Source organism: Equus przewalskii, chromosome 28 (assembly GCF_037783145.1).
Source record: "Equus przewalskii isolate Varuska chromosome 28, EquPr2, whole genome shotgun sequence".
Taxonomy (NCBI): domain Eukaryota; kingdom Metazoa; phylum Chordata; class Mammalia; order Perissodactyla; family Equidae; genus Equus; species Equus przewalskii.
In genome coordinates this window covers 4,695,170-4,717,606 of record NC_091858.1, presented here as the reverse complement: position 1 = coordinate 4,717,606, position 22,437 = coordinate 4,695,170, and the positions used below count along the sequence as shown (strand labels likewise).

The 22,437-nt window shown below is 38.5% G+C and overlaps 1 protein-coding gene across 1 annotated transcript in view; it reads left to right on the top strand.

The window, feature by feature from the left end:
- Positions 1 to 22,437, top strand: part of IDO2 (indoleamine 2,3-dioxygenase 2) — a 52,059-nt gene that overhangs the window by 5,624 nt on the left and 23,998 nt on the right. Inside the window, exons 2-5 of the mRNA XM_008525289.2 lie at positions 5,888 to 5,983; positions 17,222 to 17,341; positions 19,493 to 19,611; positions 21,481 to 21,495. Coding sequence (XP_008523511.2) covers positions 5,888 to 5,983; positions 17,222 to 17,341; positions 19,493 to 19,611; positions 21,481 to 21,495 — 350 coding nt within the window. The remainder of the gene's footprint in view (positions 1 to 5,887; positions 5,984 to 17,221; positions 17,342 to 19,492; positions 19,612 to 21,480; positions 21,496 to 22,437) is intronic.

The window sequence follows — 22,437 nt, the reverse complement described above, 5'->3', positions numbered from 1 at the left end:
TTCAGATAGATACTGAAGATTTGGATAGAAGGAGACCAGAACAAAAGACTCGAGCACCCTAGAAGGACTAATTAATTTGGTGCCAATTAAAAGTCGCAGTCTTTTTATTTGTCCAGTGTTTATTATGAGAAACGACTGACCTCTCATTCTAGGTGGAGAGAGAGGGCAGAGAAGGTGAACTTCTCTCTGTGGGAGCTGATCTCACAGCTACTGAGCTTCAGTCCCCAGTGTAGTTACCCATCTCTTTCAGATTATAAATGTGTTAAGAAAAATTTCCCAAAATAAAGCAGAAGGATGGCTGTGTGTTCATTCAGTGCCACCTGGAGCACTGTCTGTCTCACCTTGGGATCATTTAATCACCTAAGGGATGTCCCTCTGTTTGACATGCTACTTACTATTGATTAGGGCCCAATTTTGAAGTTACACATTAACTTGTAGATTTTTTTACGCAAGAACTTCAAATGATTTCTGTTGAGTAGAAATAAAACCTAAAACTTGTGACTGTACTGCCCCCCGGATTATGAACTGATTATATCTTTAACCTAGTGGTTTGATTTCAACATTCTTTATTCAAAGCTCTGTAAACATTCAGTTTATCAAGTTCTTTTGAACCAACTTTACTGAGGAAATCCTGCTGATTTCTTCAATAATGAACTAAACATATTTTGGACACACATTCTATATTTGTATGTCATTTTTTTTAACTTTTTGAAAATTATACTTTGACTGATATAGAAGTCCAGAAAAAGAATAACACAAAATAGAAAATAGGTTTATACAAAGAAAGGAAAGCTAAATATTTTATTATTTCTGCCCATCCCACTTCTGGGTCTCTGATTATTGGAATGAGGGGAAGGGAAACACGTAGTTTCTTTCAATTTCCTAACCCCTTGCACCAACCCTCCATCCTCCCTCCTTGAATCCCCACCATTCTCCATGCGTTTACTCTGAAGAGGCACTGGAAACTACACTACACTGTGAGTCAACAAAGGTTTGACCTGGCCACTGACCAGCTGTGAAACCTCGGGAAAATCCCCCAAACTCTCCGGGTTTAGCTTCCTCTATTTCAAAATGGAAATAATGAGATGATAAGTCCTAACTCATAACATGTACAACAGAAATGTAGATGGATTAAAGATGTAAGTATCAACAATTAAACTAGAAAATCTCTGAAAGAAATGATGTTGGGATGGGAAGAACTTTTTATACATAATTTAAAACACAATGGCATAAATGGAAATATTGGTTCATTTGACTACCCTGTTATGAACAGCTGTTTCACACACGCACACAAAATGTAAATGATCAAAGCATATGAAAAGATATTCAAACTCACTGATAATCAGAGAAATGTAAATTGAAACACTAGAACGATGGCATGTAAAATTTCTGGAAAACCACACAAGAAACTTTCAAGGGTCATCACTGCTAGTTGGGAGGGTAGGAATTAGGATACTTTTACTTTCCACCTTATAAATTTAGTGCTTTTTGACTGTCTTGCCATAAACATTGATTGCATTATTTTTAATAATCATTTCTGAGAAACGTATATTTCTTGGAGGGTTATTTTAATAAATTATTATGAAATAGTAAAATAATTATAAAATTTTAATGCAAATAATACATGTCCTATCTTGAAGACGTAACAAAACAAAAATGTTTGGTACGTTCAGTGTTGCTAGAATCAGAGATGAACAGGTATTCCCATTTTATATCACACATTATAAAAGTGATTATGAATTCATGTAATTTTTCTGCAAGAAAATCAATAAGCAGTTTTCAACACTTCCATGTGCAGAACTTTTAATCAAATAAGCCCTCTTTTAAAGATGTCTTTTCTTTTTGGTTGGCCATGAGCCAATCTGTTGCCAATCTTCCTCTTTATTTTTCTCTTCTCCCCAAAGCCCCCCAGTACATAGTTGTATATTCTAGTTGTAGGTCCTTCTGGCTCTGCTATGTGGGATGCCACCTCAGCATGGCTTGACGAGCAGTGCTAGGTCCACACCCAGGATCCGAATCAGCAAACCCTGCGCAAATTCAACCATTCAGCCATGGGGCTGGCCCCTAAAGATATGTCTTAATAATGACTGTAATCTAAAATTCCATGTATAAGGATGACTGTTTCAGATTTGTTGATAATAGTGGAAATTATAAGCAATTAGTAATATTCATTAGTAGAATATTGGAATACTTTACAGGTTTTAAAACAGATATGATAGATATGTACAAGCCGACACCAAAAGGGGTTCTATTTAGTGAAAAACTCATCAGCTAATTCTGTCTCCCACACTGTAACTTAAAAAAAAAAAAGTCTGGGAATCAAAAAATAATTAACATCATTCAATACTTTCTCCAGTGTCTAGAGGAAAAGCCAAAGGAAGAGTACATTTTTAATGGATTGTGACATATCTCTAAAGTCCTTTCTCCTCTTTTTGATCACTTTCAAGGTCCCCACATCAGTGGTTTTCAAACTTTCAGGTACACCAAATTCACCTACAGGACTTGCTAAAACATTCTGCTGGGCCCTACAACAGAGTTTCTGGTTCAGTGGGTCTGGCTTTGGGCCGGAAAGAATTTGCATTTCTTTCTTCCTTTTTTTTTTTTTTGAGCCGTCAACGACGCAAGCTTCATTCAATGGCCAACCAAGAATTTGCATTTCTAACAAGTTCCCAATGATGCTGATGCTGCTGGACTGGGGACCACACTTTGAGAGCCCAGAGGATCTCAATGCTCATGGCTTTCTTGTATTTGTGAGATGATACAGAAGTCCAAACATTAGAACTTTTTAAAGAGGGGAGAGGATGAAAAAGAGAAGGAAGGGCAAGATTCCTCTAGAAAACTAAGGAGAAAGAGAAAGTACATATTAGAGTTCAGGCTAGATTGAGACAAAATGTAGTATTTAAGTATTTCCATGCAAGCCAGGAAGCAGAAATCCAGGATGCTTTAATTTAATTCTCAGACTAGGATCCCTTTTCTAGGCATCAAGGAAGGAAAAATAGAGGTGATGATTTGGTTCAACTTCTTTGCTTACAGTCCACTTTAAAAGGAATTTCTGAATACCATGACTCTGCAACTTTGATTTTCTTTTATGAAGATTATATTCCATTTTCTCTAACTGCATTCAATTTTTGTTCATAAGACATATGCATCATATAGAGGAGAGGACAAAAACGTTGCCAGTTCAGAGTCAGTTTACCATAAATCTCTTTGCCATCATTCTCACTAGCATTCTCAACTCTGCCACCGCTCAGTAAATCCCCAAACCTGGGTCAATTTAATTATCCACTTTCTCCAATTCTGCACCCACTGCTGAGCGCTGCTGGGGATAATTATACCTCCATGCATATAAACTTTTTTGGTGTAATTGATTTGTTGTGAAAGCTACTAAAGGGGGCCCATTTGTTCTGAACTGAATCAGGGTCAGAAATAGAAAGGAGAGGATTAAATAAAGCCTATGATTTTCAGAGATTGTGGATTAAATGTCGGATTCACCCAGGTTATGAATTACTTAAGAACTTGAACTCAGTTTTATCTCAGAGTTTGAGAGACAGAGGGCCTCCAACAAGTGATTCATGGGTAACTTACAGAGAGATACCTCTTCAAACTTCCCTGGGTCTTCTATATTATTATAATATATTATACATAACATAATATATATTATAATATATCTTATTGTTTATATTTGTATTTTTCTGTTTAATTTCCTGTTCCTTTTCCCTATATAATTAATTTAATACCCAACCCTCCGTTCAAGTCTTCACTTCCATATGCTGAGAAATTGAGTTTATGAAAAGTGGATTCCCTCGAACGCCAGACTTTCTCCTTCCATTGCTTCAAAGCCAGAGGCCCCTTATTCTCCTCCTTGCTTTCCTCCATGACATCTGGCCTTTAATCACTCCGCTTTCTCCTTTATCTTCACTCCCTCCCTCTTGCAATAGCAGACTAAACCACTCAAGTTTCTCATTCCTAAACGGAGGTGCCTCTTTGCTAACGCCTTATGGCTCACCCACAAAAGTAATTTATATTTTTGATCTCTAGTTTCTTACTTCCTCAACACACTAAAATTTGACCTCTGCTTCCATCACTCTGACCTACATTTCTAGGCCATATATAGAGAAATATTAATTATGTATTAGTGATTTCACAGTTTCTGGGGTTTTTTTTCTTTTTTCAAAGGGGACAATCTTACTTTAAGTTCCTAATGATGCATTCAACCTGATGAATCCTACTTCTCTGAAATTTCCTAGAGTCGTTGGGTGCTTCCCTTCTGGCTCATTGAACCTATAAAAAGTTCTTTGTGATCTGTGTAGCTAGATTCGATTCCTATGCCTGCCTTGTAAATATCCCCCAGTGGGCTAATCTAGGTCTTCTTCTCCTTTCACTTTTCAACTTCTCCACAATGATCTTATATACTCTTGTGGTTTTAACCACAAAGGGGAGTTTTTACTGCAGTTACGTCTCTCAATTCCGTATTTATATTAGTTCTTTCCTGAACTTCAAACTGTATATCCAATTGCCCAGTATACAGCCATATTTTGATATTCTACAGATATTTTGGGTTGTCTATCTAAAAAGAAATTCAGTATCTTTATGCCTTCTCTTTAACTTGACCTGCATTTCTCTTTCAATTTGCAATCCCACCAATTTATTCAGTTACCTAATTCATAAACACAGAAATCATCCTCACCTCCTCTTCTTCTGAGCCCAGAGACATAACGTTCAGTGTGCAGTCTGTACTCTACAAAAGGAGGACCAGACCACAGGCATAGATCAGGAGTTGGCAAATTTCTTCTGTAAAGGGCCAGATAGCAAATACTTTAAGCTTTGCATAATGTATGGTTTCTGTTGCAACTGCCCTACTCTGCTGCTGTAATGTGAAAGCAGCCACAAGCTAAACATAAACAACCGAGCCTGGCTGTGTTCCAACGAAAGTTTATTTACAACAATAGATGTATTTTACCATTTTCTGGAATAGAGTTGGGGTGGCTGAAATCCAGCCTATGTTCTACTTGCTAAACCATGGGCCCAGAGCGTGCGCACAAATGGTGCTGTTGGGCTAGAAACCACCTTGCTTTTAGCCCCTCCCGCCCAATTTAATCATCACATCATTTCAATTTTACTTTCCAAATATTTCTTGAATGCATGCTTTCTTCCTTCCAAATTCACTGTCATTGCCTAAGTTTACTCTTTCAACAGTATTCCAAAGGCTTCCCAATCTGACTTTATACCTTAAAATCCTATAAGCAAAATTATCTTCCTAAAATTCAAATTGAACTACGTTGCCAACTTACATAAAAAGAAAACTCCTATGTAGTTTGTAAAAAGCACATTCAATATGATTTTCAGCCTCATTTTCCATCATCCTTTCTCTCGAGCTTTATGTTCTAGTACCACTGAATCATTTATGGTCCCGAGGCACACAGTTCTCTCTCTTTACCCACTAGTCCCTCTGCTTTATTGCCTTCCCTGCTTCAAATTCCCACATAGAAAAAGCCACTTTCAGACTCTAAAACTTGACTCAACTGTTATATTTATAGAAATACTTCCCTTTAATTCCCCACAACAATGGACAGAATTCAGCACTTCTTCCTCTTTTGCAAGTTCTTAAGCTTAACTACGCATCAGTAATTGAACATATTACACTGCATTGGGATATATCTGACTATATTTTATTTTCTCCCTTACTAGACCATGTGCTTCTTAAGCATAAGGACTGTACTTTAGACATCTGTGTATCCAAAGTGCTTAGCATATAGTGAATTCTCAATGTTTGTTGAACTAGATTGACCTGAATTCTGCTTTAGGACTGAAATCTGAAAGCAGCTACTCTCCAAAGCTGCTTCTCAGAGAGGTCTAAAATACTGAGACGTTTCTATTTTAAATGCAGAAAGAACTTCCAGATCATTATAGGCCTTGGATGGAAATAGCCAACAAACTTTCTCACTTGATTGAAAGTCACCAGCTTCGAGCTCAAGTGAACAAGGTACACCTTTTTTACTTTTCTCTTTAAGTCTTTCTCACCATTCTATTTTCACCCTCCCACTACTTTTCTTTCTCAGCATTGTTGAAGTGTGTTGATTGACCTGGGACACCAATCTTTGCCACTGAACTTACCAACAAAGCCGTCTCAGCCCTCCTAAAAAGCAAAACGACTTGGACTCATTCCTGATATGACAGATATGTTTGCCTAAAATTTCCCAGAGCTTGTGCAAAACAATCCCTGGAATGTGTTAACCACTCAACAAGTATTTGCTTAAAATAGGAAGACAATCTGTTTGGGAATTGTAGGTAAGCTCATGGGTAAGATTTAGCTGGGGAAGGACAAAGATGGAAATTCTCAGTGTCCTCACTTCACGTCACATGGTCAGGGCTCCTCTGCCTCTGAGTGAGTCTACCTTGATTTACGATGGGGGTCTCAAAGAACAGTTGAGTCAAGAGTTTCTGAGTTATAAAGTCAGGGTTGGCAGGTTCTTCAGAAATAATTGATAAGTTTTAAATACCACATATGGGATAAGATGAGCAATGTTTCCTAAGAGTATGTAAGAAACAGTGAAACTTATTGATCCTGGGAGAACTGACATTATCCCATGGGAGTAACAGGAAGGTGTAACAGGAAGAAAGATTTTGATTTAGTAAGACCTGAGTCTGAATCTTGGTTTTATCACTTAGCAGCTATGTAACCTTGAACAAGTTACTTAACAAGTTAGTTATTCTGCTTCCTTATTTATAAAATGGGAGAAATTCTGCTCTCATAGAATTGTTGTGAAAACTAAATGACTTTTGAAATAATCCTTCCATATTTCCTGCCACTAAATAGTGTTCAACTTATATTTATAATTCCCTCTAGTCTCTTCTCTATCTGTCTCAATCTTACCAATTTGAAGTGCCATGTGACTTCAGAGATACAGGAAAGGTTTTCCACGCTCCAACATTCTCCTTCACTGACTTGCACATACTTAATGTCTATAATTACAAATTCATTTCAAAATACTTATTGAATGCCTGCTAAGTGCAGGCTCAAGATTAGAAACCCTGTAAGAAATGCAAGAAATTGTCTTCAAGGTCTATGAAAATGGCAAACTAAACTTAAGAATTTATTTTCATGCTGCAGAAAGTCTCATTAACATGACCAAAGAAATACAAAAAGAAGAAAAAAATAAGAAAATATCTGCAAGTGCAGGAAAACAAAGAAAGTAACAATGATGGAATAATAACTTTAACTATTTTCATACCACATTAAGCAAATTATATCAGATCCACGAATGAGTCTATAGTATCCATGCCAAGCGTTCAACCAAAACAAAAAGAAGACCCCCCAGAGCCTCCATCTCCCATCTCGGAGTAGCAAGGCATAGAGGCAAGGGGACGTCTGGGACAGTCTGCAGGAGGGCAGGTTAAAGTTCAATTTTTAAACTATGCAGTCCTCTGTATCAGACTTTCCTCAGGCTTTATTTGATTAAACTGCCATAAGTGGAGCGAAGGACTCGTTGAATTGGTGCTCCTTATATGTTAAATGTCGATGAGAAAAGGCCAGGAGCAGCCAGCTAACCTCTGGCCACTGAAAACCTGCAAGTTGGAGAAAGAGCTTAGCACTGCAGTGAAATGAATCCCCTGACACTTTTACTGGGTTGAAGAGTATCTCTCCAGAAATCTTGTCTCCTCGGAACCCATGAATGTTTTATTTGGACATACTGTCTGTACAGATGTAATCAAGGTTAACAAGGTCATGCTGTTTTAGGGGGCACTCTAAATCCAATAAGACTGGTGTCCTCATAAGAGGAAGGAAACTCGGACACAGAGACACAGAGAAGAATGTCATGTGAAGATAAAGGCAGAGACTGGAGTGATGCATCTACAAGCCAAAGAACGCCAATAGCTGCTGGCAATCGCCAGAAACTAGGAGAGACACGTGGACAGATTCCCCCTCAGGGCGTCCAGAAGGAACCAACCTTACAAACACCTTAATTTCAGACTTCCATCCTCCAGAAGAGTGAGAGGATACGCTTCTGTTGTTTGAAGCCCCCCAGTTTGTGTTCATTTGCTGAGGCAGCCCTAGAAAACTAACACAACACTCTTGGCCAGTCTCTCTACTTCTAATCACTCATAAAACATCGAACTAGATAAAACCACGTTTAAGACTTCACCGCCACAGGCTGAGACTGAAGTGACTGAAAATCAGTCATGAGAAGCAAATCTGTCAGCTTCCAGGACCACACATGGAGCTACAGACTAAAACATTTGTCCTCTTGAGTCCTTTACTTGGCACAGACAACACAATAAGTTAATTAAGTTTTGATCTTACGGTACTTCCAGGCCAGCCACCTTGTTCTTAGAAAGTCCCAACTCACGTATCTTTTTCTTAGTAAAAAACTTATTCATTGGTTTAGATTCACCCATCTTCTTCCAGGAAGATTCCTCCTTCTCCATCCCTCTGCCAGAAAACACTGCAGACAACTGACTTTCTCACAGGAAGCTATACAAGAGGAAACAATCAGCATTCTGGAAATATGATGACGGAAGCTATATTAGCGATTAATTCTGATAAAAATGACCTCCATTCCTGAACATCAATAGATAACCCCAAATTACCAAACAATACGAGAAAAATGAGCAAGTCAAAAAGCAGGAGGAAGGGACAGGATATTCAGAGCCACTGGCCTTCAACAAAAAACAAAAAATGAGATCAATACTTTTAAAATTCTAATTAATGTCTCCAGTATGTTTACTTCATAAACATAAGCAAAGTTGCTATGTAAAAGGAACTATCAGAAAACAAATAAGCGAACAAAAAAACTCAATATAAATCCCAATAAATCAGGGAAACATTGATTATTAAAAAAAACGGTGATTTAAAGATTCCCTTAAAAAGTTTTCATAAAGCATAAAGCAAAAATTAAAGAAATGCCAGCCATCAGAAAAATTCAGTTATAGTAAAAAGAGAAATAGATGATCCAAATTCCACAAAATAGAGATTCCACAAGCAGAGTAGTGTAGGTGGAGGAAAATCTAAGTTTCAAGCATATAGGAATAAAATTTTTCAGATCTAATAAAAGATTTGAGTATTTCTATCAGAAAGACAATGGGGGGTAGAGGGACACACGTAGATATGCTGGCGAAATTTCAAATTTTCTAGAAGAAGAAGAAAATTTTGCAAGTTTTAACAGGAAACAATAAAAATGAAATTAGGTTACTTACAGAATAAGGACTATTTATTTATAATAATAAGTATTAAAAGATAATTTAACACCCACTTCAATAGCCAACATTTTGAAAAAGATCTGACAATATCAAATACTGGTGAGGATAAGTACCAAAAGAAAGTCTCATTCACATTGCTGGTGGGAATGCAAAATGGCACAGCTACTTAGGAAGATAGTCTGGCAGATTCTTATAAAGTTAAATACATACAATATGAATCAGCAATTGCATTGCTAAGAATTTACCCAAGTAAACTGAAATTTATGTTCACGGAAAAGCCAATGTGCAAATGTTTACAGTAGGCTTTATTCATAGTCACCCAAACTAGAAATGACCAAGATGTTTCTCAACAGGGGAATGGTTAAACTGAGTACAATGGACTGAATTTTTGTGTCACCCTCAAATTCACATATTGAAATCCTAACCCCCAAGATGATGTATTAGGAGGTGTGGCCTTTGAAAGGTATGTTAGTCAGGGTTTCCCTGAGAAACGGAAACAATAGGATATATAGAGATATTTGGAAAGAGATTATTATGTCAGATTGGTTCACATGATTATGGAGGCTGAGAAGTCCCAGGATCTGCAAGTTAGAGACCCAGGAAAGCTGAGAACTAGGGGAGCCAATAGCGTAAGTCCCGGTCAGAGTCCAAAGGTCCAGGAACCAAGGGTGCTAATGTCTGAGGCCGGAGAAGATGGCTGTCCCAGCTCAAGCAGAGAGCAAATCCACCCTTCCTCACTTTTTTGTTCTATTTATTCCCTAAATGAGCTGGATAATGCTGATCCTAATTGGTGAGGGCAATCACCATTCTTTACTCAGTCTATGGATCCAAATGCTGATCTTTTCCAGAAACACCCTCACAGACACATCCAGAAACAGTGTTTTACCAGCTCTCTGGGCATCCCTTAGCCTAGTCAGGTTGACACATAAAGTTGACCAACACAGAGATAATTAGGTGATGAGGATGGAACCTTCATAAATGCCATTAGTGCCTTTATGAGAGTGACCCTGCAGTGCTCTCTGGCCCTCTTTTGCTATCACGTGATGCTACAACAAGAAGCAGCAGTCTACAACCCGGAAGAGGCTCTCACCAGAGGCCAATAATGCTGGCACCCTGATCTTGGACTTCCAGCATCCAAAACTGTAAGAATTAAATTTCCATTGTTTATAAGCTGCCTAGTCTATGGTACTTTGTTATAGCAATGTGAACTGACTAAGACATTGAGTTACAGCCATACAACGGGATGCTATTCAGTGACAAAAATGAATGAGCTATTGATTTATTCAACATGATGAACCTTAAATACATTTTGCTAAATCAAACATGTCAGATCCAAAGGTTTACTTATTGTATGATTTCATTCACATGACTTTCTGGAAAAGGCAAAACTATAAGGACAGAAAACAGATCAATGGTTACCAAGGATTGAGGAGGAATGGGTAGTCAATGACTAAAGGTGGATTTTTAGGATGACATAACTGTTTTGCATGGTATTCAGGGGGTGGATACACGATTCTATGCACTTGTAAAACCCATAGAATTGTAAATCACACAGAGTGAACTATATACAAACTTTTAAAAATTAACCAGAATGTTGGTTATTCCTGGATGCTGGGATGGAATGTAGACTACGACAAACGAATCTAATTGTATTACAGATGTACGACAGAACTTCATGGAAGAGGGTGGGGGAAAAAAGGAACTGATCTAAGTTACTATGGAAAATTATGTTCTGACTGGAATCTATAAGGCTGAATTAAAAAGGAACTGTACATAATCACTGTACTGCATTGGTAAATTTGTTTTTCATGGGGTGCAGGTTAACAATTCTTAAACTGCTTTATATGTATACTAGGTTGAAGAGATAATTAAATAGATGGTGGATGATATTTCACTGTCAGAGATAAAAGTTACAAATTAGCAAGGAGGGAAGGCTAGCATCAACCTGTGGCACTGGATTAGAGTCGGAGATGTCAATATAAACTAAAACTTCATATTTAGCATTATATATATATATATATATGGATATATACATGGATAAATAGACAAATACATGTAGATAAATAAATATTATCTGTATGTATATTTCTACAATATTTGTACACATACAAACATTTCCTAGCTCTGTCCACCTCGAGGATCTAGAAGCAATGGGACCCCAGTAGCAATGAGCAAATCCAGTGCCCAGATAAATACCTTCTTCAATAAAAAGAACTAGGGATCCTTGGAGAAATAGTTGATTCCAAACCTAGGATAGGGAAAATACAAGATGACCCTAAACATCTTGTACTGCCAGAAAGTAAAAGAGTACTAAAAAAAAAAAAAGAAGAAAGAATGAGGACGTCTCCAATGGGACACAGAAGCCAACCTGAAAGAGCTCCCAGCAGACACATCGGAACAATTTGCACAAATAAATAAAGCAGCATTGGATTACAATCCAGAGTGCATACTGTACATACTGATATGTTTTTTTAAAGATAATGTATGAATATGTCTAACATTTTAAGAAAAAAGTATTTAGAACTCAGATTTTATTATTCATCTATGAAGACAAAAGAAAATAAATTATCAGTCAAATCAAGAAATAAGAAAGTATATCACCCACATACTTTGTCTCAATTGCTCAGGAATTATTCTGGCATTGGGAATATAAATCAGAATAAAGGACTCAGGAAAGAGGAATATGAGTATTTAAGAAACATTGCTAACCAATGAAATTAGTGAAATGTATGGTCAATTCCAAATAATCATTTCTAATGTGGCCGCGGAATATTTTATCTTATCTCATATAAAATAATGTGTGTGTGTGTATGTGTGTAGGAACACATTCTTGGGGCTAAAGTGCGTTAACATTATGGATCTAAAATTCCATATTTCTTTTTAACAAGACACAGTTGTATGGAAGTTGTAAAAATAAACTCACGTTTAGTTTGTTTAGCTGTGTTACAAAGTAAATGAACATCAACAAAAATATGTGTGTATATATATACTTAACAGCAAAACAGCAAACTAGCAAGATTTGCCTCATCAGTTATCATGACAACTACAGAAATTGAGACCAGGTGATACTGAGGCAGCAATAAACAAGTAGAACCAAAAACCTTACTAGAGAACCTACATACGGACCCACGTATATATGGGATCTTAATATATAGCAGAGATGAAATGAGAGATCAGAGGGGAACACAATGGTGCGGGGATGACTGGTGAGCCACACATATAGCAGGCACACAACAAGTAATACACTAGATTTGCTTCTTTTATCATGAACAAAAACAAATTCATTCCAGATAGATTAAGAAGTTGAAAGTAAAAGATAAAAATTTAAATCTTTTTGAAGAGAATTTAAGAGAATATGTACTTGAACTAAGGAAGAATTTCCTAATGACATGAAATTGGGATATTTTTATGATAAACTTGGTTTTATTAAAATAGGACCTCCGTTTACCAAAGTAGACCATAAAGAAAATGAAAAGCCAAGTTACAGACTGAGAGAAGATATTGTTACATATATAACTGAGAAAAAGATTTGTGTCCTGAATATGTGAAGTCCTGGAAATCAATAAGAAAGATAAACAACCAAGTAAAAAAGTATGTGACAGACATGAACAGATATTTTACAGAATAGGAAACACAAATGACCAAGTGACATATAAAAGATGCCAACCTTGTTAATAAACAGGAAAATGAAAATTAAAGCTATAATGGGATAGCATTTTACAATGACAAAACTGAAAAATATTTAAAAGTCTGATGTTACCAGGTATTGGGCAGGAAGATAAGGCGTCTGGATGTCATGCACTGTGGGTGGGTACAATCTCTTTCACAAACTTTGTCATTATCTGGAAGCATTGAAGATATACATCCTTCTTCTCTAAGGATTCCAACCTTGTGTATATAAGTACTTTCTTGGGCACGTGTGTGCCAAGAGGTGTAAAAATATTATTTATCATAGGAAAAACAGGTGAAGTAACTGTAGAAATGAATGAGCTGAGCTGTAGGCAGTTATGTGGGTGAATCTCGAAATCATTCAAACAAATATATTAATGGTCATATGTATGTGAATTTTGAATGATATATAAACAGCAAGAAAATAACCAACACAAAATTCAGCAAATAGATGCTCCTGAGGAGCAGGCAGGCTACACAACCAACGAGGGGCACAGGAGGGCTGCACAGGTTTTGGTAGAGCTCTGCTTCTTCAGTTGAATGATGGGTAAACAAGCATTTATTTATGTGTATTATTCAAGCTGTAAATAGATATTTCATGTATTTAATTTAGATGCACATTATATAATTAAGTATTTTTAATAACCAAAAAATGATGAAATTCACTTCAAAATGTTCAGTGGAAAAACAGAGTGCAAACCTTGCCCTGGATCATGCTGCAGATTCTAAAGAAATGTCACACTGCTTCTGAGAAGCTCCCCAACCAATGTTTTAGCCCTAGGGGAGAAAACCACACACTCATCTCTGCGAACGTATCAGAGGTCAGAAACTGTCGAAATGTTAGTTCAGTATCATCAAGGAAGGGAAATGTGCAAATCGGTAGTGCAACCGCCTGTTAGGGTTAGAAACTCAGAGATTAGTTTTTCTGCTTTTGGTCCAATTCTGTTTACACAAATTTATAAGTTGTTAATACTTCTGTCATAATGGACAAGTAATGTGTTCACGTCCCCAAAGTCATTTACAAAATGCAGAACAAATTAGCTTAGGAATAAAATGCGTTCAATATTTTTATTCATTTGTGAACAAGTATTCCTAACAATTTTCCGATAGTACATCTCTGCAATGTGTCTAATCATAATATAAATACTATTTAGATAATGTTCAAAAATTATTAAAAGATAAGTGATAAACTAGGAAAATAATTTAGGACATTTATATCAGACAAAGATCACGACTGTAATACAAAATGTGTTTCCCCAAATCAATGAGATGATCAATGGGAAAAGATAGGTAAAAGAAATGAATAGTTAAGTTAGAGAGAGAGATTTGAATTGATCATAAACATGCAAAAATGCTCAATCTCTAGAATAAACAAAAAATGCAAATTAAAATGAAATGCCTGGTTTTGGCTATCAGTGTGGTAACAAATTAAAAACCCATCAAAATAGTGTTAGTCAAGATGTGGAGGAACAATGTTGAAAGCAGGACAGCAAATTGGTACAATCTTTCTGACCAGCAATTTGGCAACATCCATTAAAATTTTTAAAATACATATACTTTGATCCAGCGATTTAATTTTTACGAATTTATCTTGCAGAAATACTCAATCAAAAGCTCAAAGATGAATAAGCGAAGGTGTTTATTGCAGCAATCATAACAGCAAAATAAACAAAAAAGAAAAAAATATAACAAAAAATATAATCCCCTAAACAGCCATTAATAAATAATCTGTTAAATAAATGGAAAACTATGCAGCCACTAAATGACAATGTATATGTACATCTCTCGTTTTTTCTCTCTGTATATACATACACCTTTGCTATATTGTTTACTGAAATAAGAAAGGTATAAACAGTATAAAATTATATATTTGATGTATATAAACACATAATTTATATAATGATATGATATAAAATGTATATAATTACATATGCAAATATATGTATAATATACATGTAATGCATGTAGATATATATTTAATATATAAATTTAATATTCAATATAGTTTAAATGAACACAATTGTTTAAAATTTATAGATATTTAGATAGACAGAAGTAGAGACACTGAACTTTTAATGGCAATTATATCTAAGGAGTGATATTGAAGCTAGTAAAAACCATTTTCTACTTTACGTATATATGTGTATTTGGCATTTTTTACAGTGACACTCTATTATTTTTGTATACCTTAAAAAAAACACATCATTCTTCTCTAGAAGAGAAGAGGGGGAGGATCAGAATAAAAATACTTTTTAAACACTGTAATCTTGGCACCAGCAAAGTAATATGTGACTCATAAGCAGCCATTCAGCTAAGCAAATGCTGGCTAAGGTGGAGTTACTGAGACCAAACTGTGGAAATACGCAATCTCGCTCTTGTCTTACTACTAATGAATTCTTAATCCAGCCCTCCTTCATAGCTGCACAAAGGGCGATTATAACCAATATTAAGAAAATCAGGAAATATGCCAGCTCACTGAGAAGTGCAAAAGAAAAGTGTTTGATGTTAAGGTGAAACCAAGCTAAACTGCTGTACAAATATGAAATCTCTCCCTAACCATTTCATCTTGTTTGTAGAAAAAACAAATCCATTATAAAGGCTTTTTGTTTTTTGAATCCATTTTTTTAAAAAAATTATTTGTATGTTTACTCGGAGGAGAGAGCCCAGGGACTCTGGAATGTGCAAGAAGTTTCCAGAAAAACCTCTTACCCAGAGAAACATTCTCAACTTGGACCTTATTCCTTTACTGGATTCTGAAGACTTACCATAGAAAGAGATCGTAAAATATCTCATTTTTAACATTGACTATGTGTTGATAATATTTTGGATATATTGATCTAGATAAAATATATTACTAAAACTAATTTCGCCTTTCTTTTTACTATTTTTAAAATGTGGCTGGCTGCTACAAAATTTAAAATTACACATGTGGCTCTCATTTCCATCGGGCAGCGCTGACTTAGAGCAGGGCTGTGGTCGGCAGAACGGAAATTGCATCCTGGCTCTCCCAGGACTACGACGCGGGGCAAACATTTTACCTTTTCTGACTTTCAGTTTTGTCTTGTGGGTTTCCGGGAAGGCGGAGTACCATCCTGCGCGGGATGTTTTTAGCATCACACCTTGCACACTCTTTAGTAAGAGCCTTATAGTAAGTACTTAATAAACAACTGCTGTTATTATTCTCAGGCTGGTTCCCGTTAACAAAGACAAAGAACCTCTCAGAACCGCTCCCCTCTACCCCACCCCCTCCACACACACACACACACCTGAGTCCAGGGCACATGGGCGTTTCTGTCTCCGAGGCAATTTCTTGGAAGAAAAAACCGGCAGTCGGGCGCAGTGCACACAGATACGGAAATGCTGCCCCCTAGCGGACAGCGGAGGAAGGATTCCGCCGAGGAGGCTCTAGCGCGAGTTGTCCCCTGAGCCTGGGTAGGAGGGGCGGTCAGCCCCTGCCCACTCGGCGGGGCCTGGAGCTTAAAGGGGTGCACGAGACATCCAACGTCGCCCTTTCTGATGCTTCAGACCCCGGAGAAGAGTACCTAGAAAGATCTAGATCAAACTGTGTCTAGAGCGGAGGAAGAGATGGGGGCAGGAGGAATGCCGAGGAGGGGGTGTGCCTGGAAGCTGGAGCTGAGAGGCTGTTGGTGTCAACCAAGCCAGGCAGGGCTGGCCCAGGGAAATCTGAGAAACTGGTAATATTTGTTTGGGCCAGACTGTCAATCATAACTGACTTCTGTACAGGGTGTTACTTTCAATGAGAAACCACCTTTAAGCCTCGTGATGACACATTTTGATAAGGAGGAAACGGGCGTGGAGAGGTGAGAGGACCTAGGTCACTGGCAGTGTTCAAACACGGGCTGAACAACCACTCGGCCCTGCTCGCCTACCTCCTGCTAGGGATTAGGTGGACTTCCTGACTCCACTGGGCCTGGATTTACTTAGAAGTTAGAGTAACGCCCACAGCACCAGGCTGTGAGCAGGGCCAGGTGATACTAAGGAAGAGGCACCTTGATAAGACAGTTTGTCCTGGGAGCCTCATACGAAATAAATGATCTCAGTCTTGGAAGTTAATTATTCTAGAGCACTCTAATCAAGCTGTCACTGTAGTGATGGTGACTAATGTCCAGCACAACCATGGGGACATTTGGGGGCCTGGGTGGGGTGGTTAGGTACTTCATGAACAATGTCATCGGAAGTCCCTCCTATACCGCAGTGTCCTAGGATCAGGGCAAAAATAGGTGTGCACTGAAATGTAACTTGTTCCTTTTGCCCAAAAAGCCATTCAAGTCACAGACCCTTATGTCCGTTCCCACCCCTGCAACTGAGAATCTCTGGAAACTCTCTTGAACAGATGCCCCTCCTGAACTGCCAGTTCCTCAAGAGTTACCGGCAACGGCGCCTGGCCCACTTGGTCCTGAGCTTCATCTCCACCGGCTATGTCTGGCAGGAAGGCGAGAGAGAGCCTGAAGAGGTAATGACAAGACGACTGCCCGTCAAGTCGTCTGGCAGGCCTGCTGCGCCTGGAATGCACCTGCTGGGCACTGTCCTGTTTGCCTGGAAAATGGGTCCTTTCTTGTGTTGTTCTTTGGGCATGAGTTGAAGGAAGGTTGAAAGGCCCATTTAAATGAAAGACGTTTTTTCCCCCTGGCTAGGAATTTAATTTTCTTCAGAACTGGTAGCCATCTCTCCCTTTCATTAGCTTTCAATGAATTTCTCCTTTTCATCAGCTGTTTTTTCCGGCACCCTCTTCCAAGAATGCTTGAAGAGTTGCATTTGAAGGCAAGTTGTGAGAGCTCATAGAAAACAATAGCTTTCCTTTAACAGCAGTTTATGCTCTTGTACACATGTTATCCCGGTGGATTTTCACAGTCTCATAAGCTAAGTAGAGCTATGTACACTGTGCCCATTTTACAGACAGCTGAGGACTCCAGAAGTTAAGTTCCTTGTCCGAGGACAGATAGCAAGCTAGTGGAAAATCCATGGCCAGATGCAGAACTGATTTCACTAATGTAACCTTCCTTCCCCGGAGAGACGCGCTGAAATTTACAACCCGAATCTACGCTGTTTAATTCTGCTTCCTTTCCACCCATTAATGATCTTTACAATTCATTTAAAGTTCTTCTGAATCTTTGCATAACTTTTCATACTTTCGACCTGAACCTCGAGACATGAAATCTCCGAGTGCTACCGCCCACAGTATAATTTATTACTCCCTTTCATTTTTTATAAATGCACCTTTCCCAGAAGTCAGGGGTCACCCTGTTCTGGGACTCCGTGGTTAGGTGAGCAGCCCACGCCCATTTTATTTGCCTGGTTGATCCTACCTCTAATCTCTGAAGTCAACACAGGAGACTCCCTGTGAGGAAAGGAAAGTGAAAAAGGAAAGAAAAGGAGAGGATAGAGCTGCTTCAGACCTTGTAAATGTCAGTACATCTAACTTCAAAAAATCGTGAGTCTGATGTAGACAGGTTTGAAATTTAGGCACACGACAGAACATCCACTGGGTTTCTCTCCCCCTTCTGCTCTCCAAACCGTAATCCTGACTGGGGGAAGGGGTGGAGAAGGGTGACAGAGGAAGTCTCCAGCTTGGAGTTGTGTCCGTGTACTTCCAGGCCCCAGGCTTGGATCATCTCTTACTGTCTTTGTATCCTCTCTGCCTTTTCAGCTAGGAAGACTCCTCCCGTCTCCACTGTCCTCCTCACACCCCACCTCCCAGGGGAAGCTAACCTTATGTTTGAACTTCAAGACTCTTTAAAGCTTGGTAGTGTTTTCTACCTAAGAAACAGTTCTGTCCCCAGCCTCTCTAAAAACCTGAGGGGAAACAAAGGCAGAAGCAGGGCTTCTTTAGTATGTCTTAAAGCGAAATAAAAATGGAAGTGAGACAGGGAACAGAAGAATGTTCTTCTGGGTCTAGACTCATTTAGCCTGGTCGCCAGATAGAGACTCCCCCCCTCCCCCACCACCAAGAATCCGAGTGGCTTTTCTGGATTTGAGGGCAGAAGAGGTTCTTTAGAGTGTTCCTCAGGTAACATAGAGGTTGAGTGCGGATGGTCTTGAGCTGACTTACTTGGCGTTGTTATTGGGTTTGACTTATGAAGTGACGGACAGTCGGCTGCCACACACTGTCCTCCCCATTCCTCTCCCTGCCTGACACTTAGACACACACATACTTATACATATGTATGTGCTCTCAGTTTTATACACACAAACACACACACATATCTACATATCTATGTATATATATCTATCTATAGATAAATAGATAGATAAAGAGAGAGAGGGATTTTTCTCACTGCTCATCAATTCAGCCCCCAATTCATGCTTAAACATTTGGTAATGCCCTTCTTTGCACAATTTTCAGGGATTATTTTATACTATATGTGTATGTGTGTGTTCCATTTTTTTAATTTTCACATATATTTCAGATTGTACTCATAAACAATATATCCACTAGGTTGTTAATGAGAGTGAGGTCTGTGTATACAGATCACTTGCATAATTCCAGTTTTCTCCCCAGGTCCTTTCTCTACCACAGGACTGCTGGAATAAAGGATAGCCATGATTACCTTCTCTGCTGCATTCTTTCTAGAACATGCTGATTGTCTGGATTTATGTCTGAAAGGTTCTGCCAAGAAATCTTGCCCTTCCCTTTGTCGAAGTCTCCAAGAACTTGGGGGTCCCTCCTATCCTGGCCCACTCAGACCTGGTGCTGACAAACTGGACTATGAGGAATCCTGAAGGGTAAGAAAGGGAGAGAATGCTTCACATTTGATCAGACTGAAACTCAGTAAGGGGCAGGCTTGTCACTTTTACTCTCCTACAGGAAAGGCCCAAGTGTTTCCAGCTATTTTGTGATTAGGGATGTTCGTGTTTATTGTCTGCTTTATGGTTCCCAAGGGCTGACCTTGAACACAAGTTCATGGATCATAGCTCCCAGGTGTTTCCTCTCAGCCCATTCTGAATACATTGGTGCAGGCTGGTTTTCCTGTTGGCTTCCACATCAAATCTGGATTTCTCGCCCTGACCTTCAAGCTCCTGCATAATCACACTTCACTCATTCTTTCTCACCAAGTTGTTTGCTGTTCCCTAACGTGCCCTCTATTTAAGTCAAGTTAGGACCGGGGACTTCAGTAAGCGATCATTAAATAGTGATCATAAATGAATGGCTATGGTTGAGTTGAGAATAGGTGCTCTAGGTGTATTGGCTTGAGAATCTTATTAATGATGCTGTGTGTTCCACCTGGCTGGCTCCATTCCTTTGACAGTTGGGCTGGGAATTTCGGCGTTTGTCTCAAGAAGAAATAGCATGAGTTTTTAAGAATCAAGACATTCCAGTAAGTGGAATGAGGTGGAAGAGGTGAAGTGTTAAATTTCCCTTTGAACTTCATTATCACAGCCAGATTTGTCTCAGGCTGTCAATGCAAGAGATAGTACTTTGGTGACTTAGTAAAATGGCTTAAAGGGACATTTAAGTTAAACGTGAGGAAGAACTTCCTCAGCATAAGGGTTGTGAGTGAGCACAGGGTTGCCAGAGGAGATGATGAGAATCTGCTTTAAGGATTAAACGCTTAATAAAAAACAAAGCTTTTAGGACTAATTTATGTGCCCCTTGGAGGAAGTGAGACAGGGCCATCTCTTCTCTCTAAGGACTTCTGAGCCCAGGGAGCTTACGTTTTCTTTAATTATTAATTATGATCTTTGACCAGTTCTGCTTTAATAACAAAATTGGTGGCCAACATTCCCATGGAAGGCTGCTGAATCTGGTTCAGAATGTGTACAGATAGAAATAATAAATATATGTGCAGAAATGATTCCAGTCATGACATTAAATATGGAATAAACTGAATTTTTGATTCAAAGACAAAGAGAGAGGCAGGGAGGCGGAAGGCTGGCCTGGGATGGTAAAGTCAAAAATACAACAACAAAAGACTGGTTTCTTATTGGGGGGGGGGGCGGGTGGAGGGCTGGTTCAATCCCAGAGATGCAGACACAGTCCTGGGGTGTGGTAGGTATTCTTCTTGACAATTATTTTTTTGGAGTCTTTTGCTATGCCAAGTACAGAGCTATGTGCTGTGAAGGAATGAAAGAAATGGAAGCAAAGTTCATTCAAAGTAGTTAAAGAACAAGACAAAGCGGTATGTGAGAGTTGTCAAAGAGGGACGCAAACAGTAAGGCCTTTAGAATTTTGAAGAAATTGCGTTAATACAGGCTTTAAAAATCAGGAAAAAGCTTGATGAGAGGGTGAAACTTTCTCCACGGTAGGTGCTAAAAGATGAGTAGAAGTAGAATAGTCATTACAGAAGTGTGAGTTTGGGGTAATTACAAAAATACAGAAAGAGTAAGATAATTTATCATGATGGTTGTAACTAAATGTTCAGAGGCTGCTATGTGAGTTGAGTTTTGGCTCACTCATTGTCACTCTGTGGCCCATAGTCTAGTCACAAGCTATGACCTCCAAAGTGTGCATGGGTGTGTATGCATGTGCATGTGCATGTGCACATGAGTGTGTGTACCTGTGTACATGCGACCCTAGAAGGCCTATCTGGTTTACAAACTGATTTGTTCTTTTCTTTTTCCTTTTGTGGTTGTCAATAACTGAAATTTGACTAGACCCATGGATATCAGGTGAGTTCTCTGAAATCTTTCACTCACTTTAGAATCCATGCTAACTTTAAAAGCTTACAATAAAATGAAAAAGAAAGCATACCCAATTGTATGCATAGTAATATAAACCATGTAAAAATGACTGAAAAAATAAGACTAGAAAGAAATGTCCCAAAAATTCATAGTCCAAAAGTTACCAATGGTTGCCTCTGCCTTGTAGGGATTATAGGATTATTTTCTTTACTATATTTTCCAAACTGTACATAATAAAACAAGTAAAGTTCAATGCAAGAAAAAAACTTCAATTCTCTAATTCTCTATGATTCTTTGAAGATCTGAGAAAGATCTCTCGTGTCATAACCTCTATGGAAAGCCCAATTGCGGGCAGTACTTGCCACAGTCACACAAGAATTCCTTTGAAATGTCTTATTGTTACATGAGCGGGAGCTCGTGGGACAGATCTGGTCCAGACATCCTTAGGCTCCTCTTTCCCTGGAGAGGAAAGTTAGGCTCTAAATTGATGTTGCCCCTCCCGTCACCAAACCTCAGCTCAATGAGGGGTTCAGTGTGAAGGCTGCAGCTCAGGAGATGGAGGCAAGCAAGCGTGAAGACACCATTTCCTGCTCTAATGTAACTCTGCAACGGTGGAGTTCCTGACTCATTTTTCTTTTGTGTTTGTTTTTCATCTTTTCTCATGTTTAATATGTTAGAGGCAGAAGTGATTTATGGAGTGCAGTTTTTAGGTTTTGTAAAATAGATCTATATCTGGATATTTGAATCCATATGATAACAGGTAATTTAAAAATGATTTCTTTGTAACAATCTTCCAGCTCTCACTCTATTATACAGCTTTTGGGGGAAAAAATACTGATTAGAAAGAGCACCAGCCTGAGTTAAGAAACTATGCCTGACCTGGTCCTGTGACTAACCAGCTGTATGATCTTGGGGAAGCTATTTTGCTCT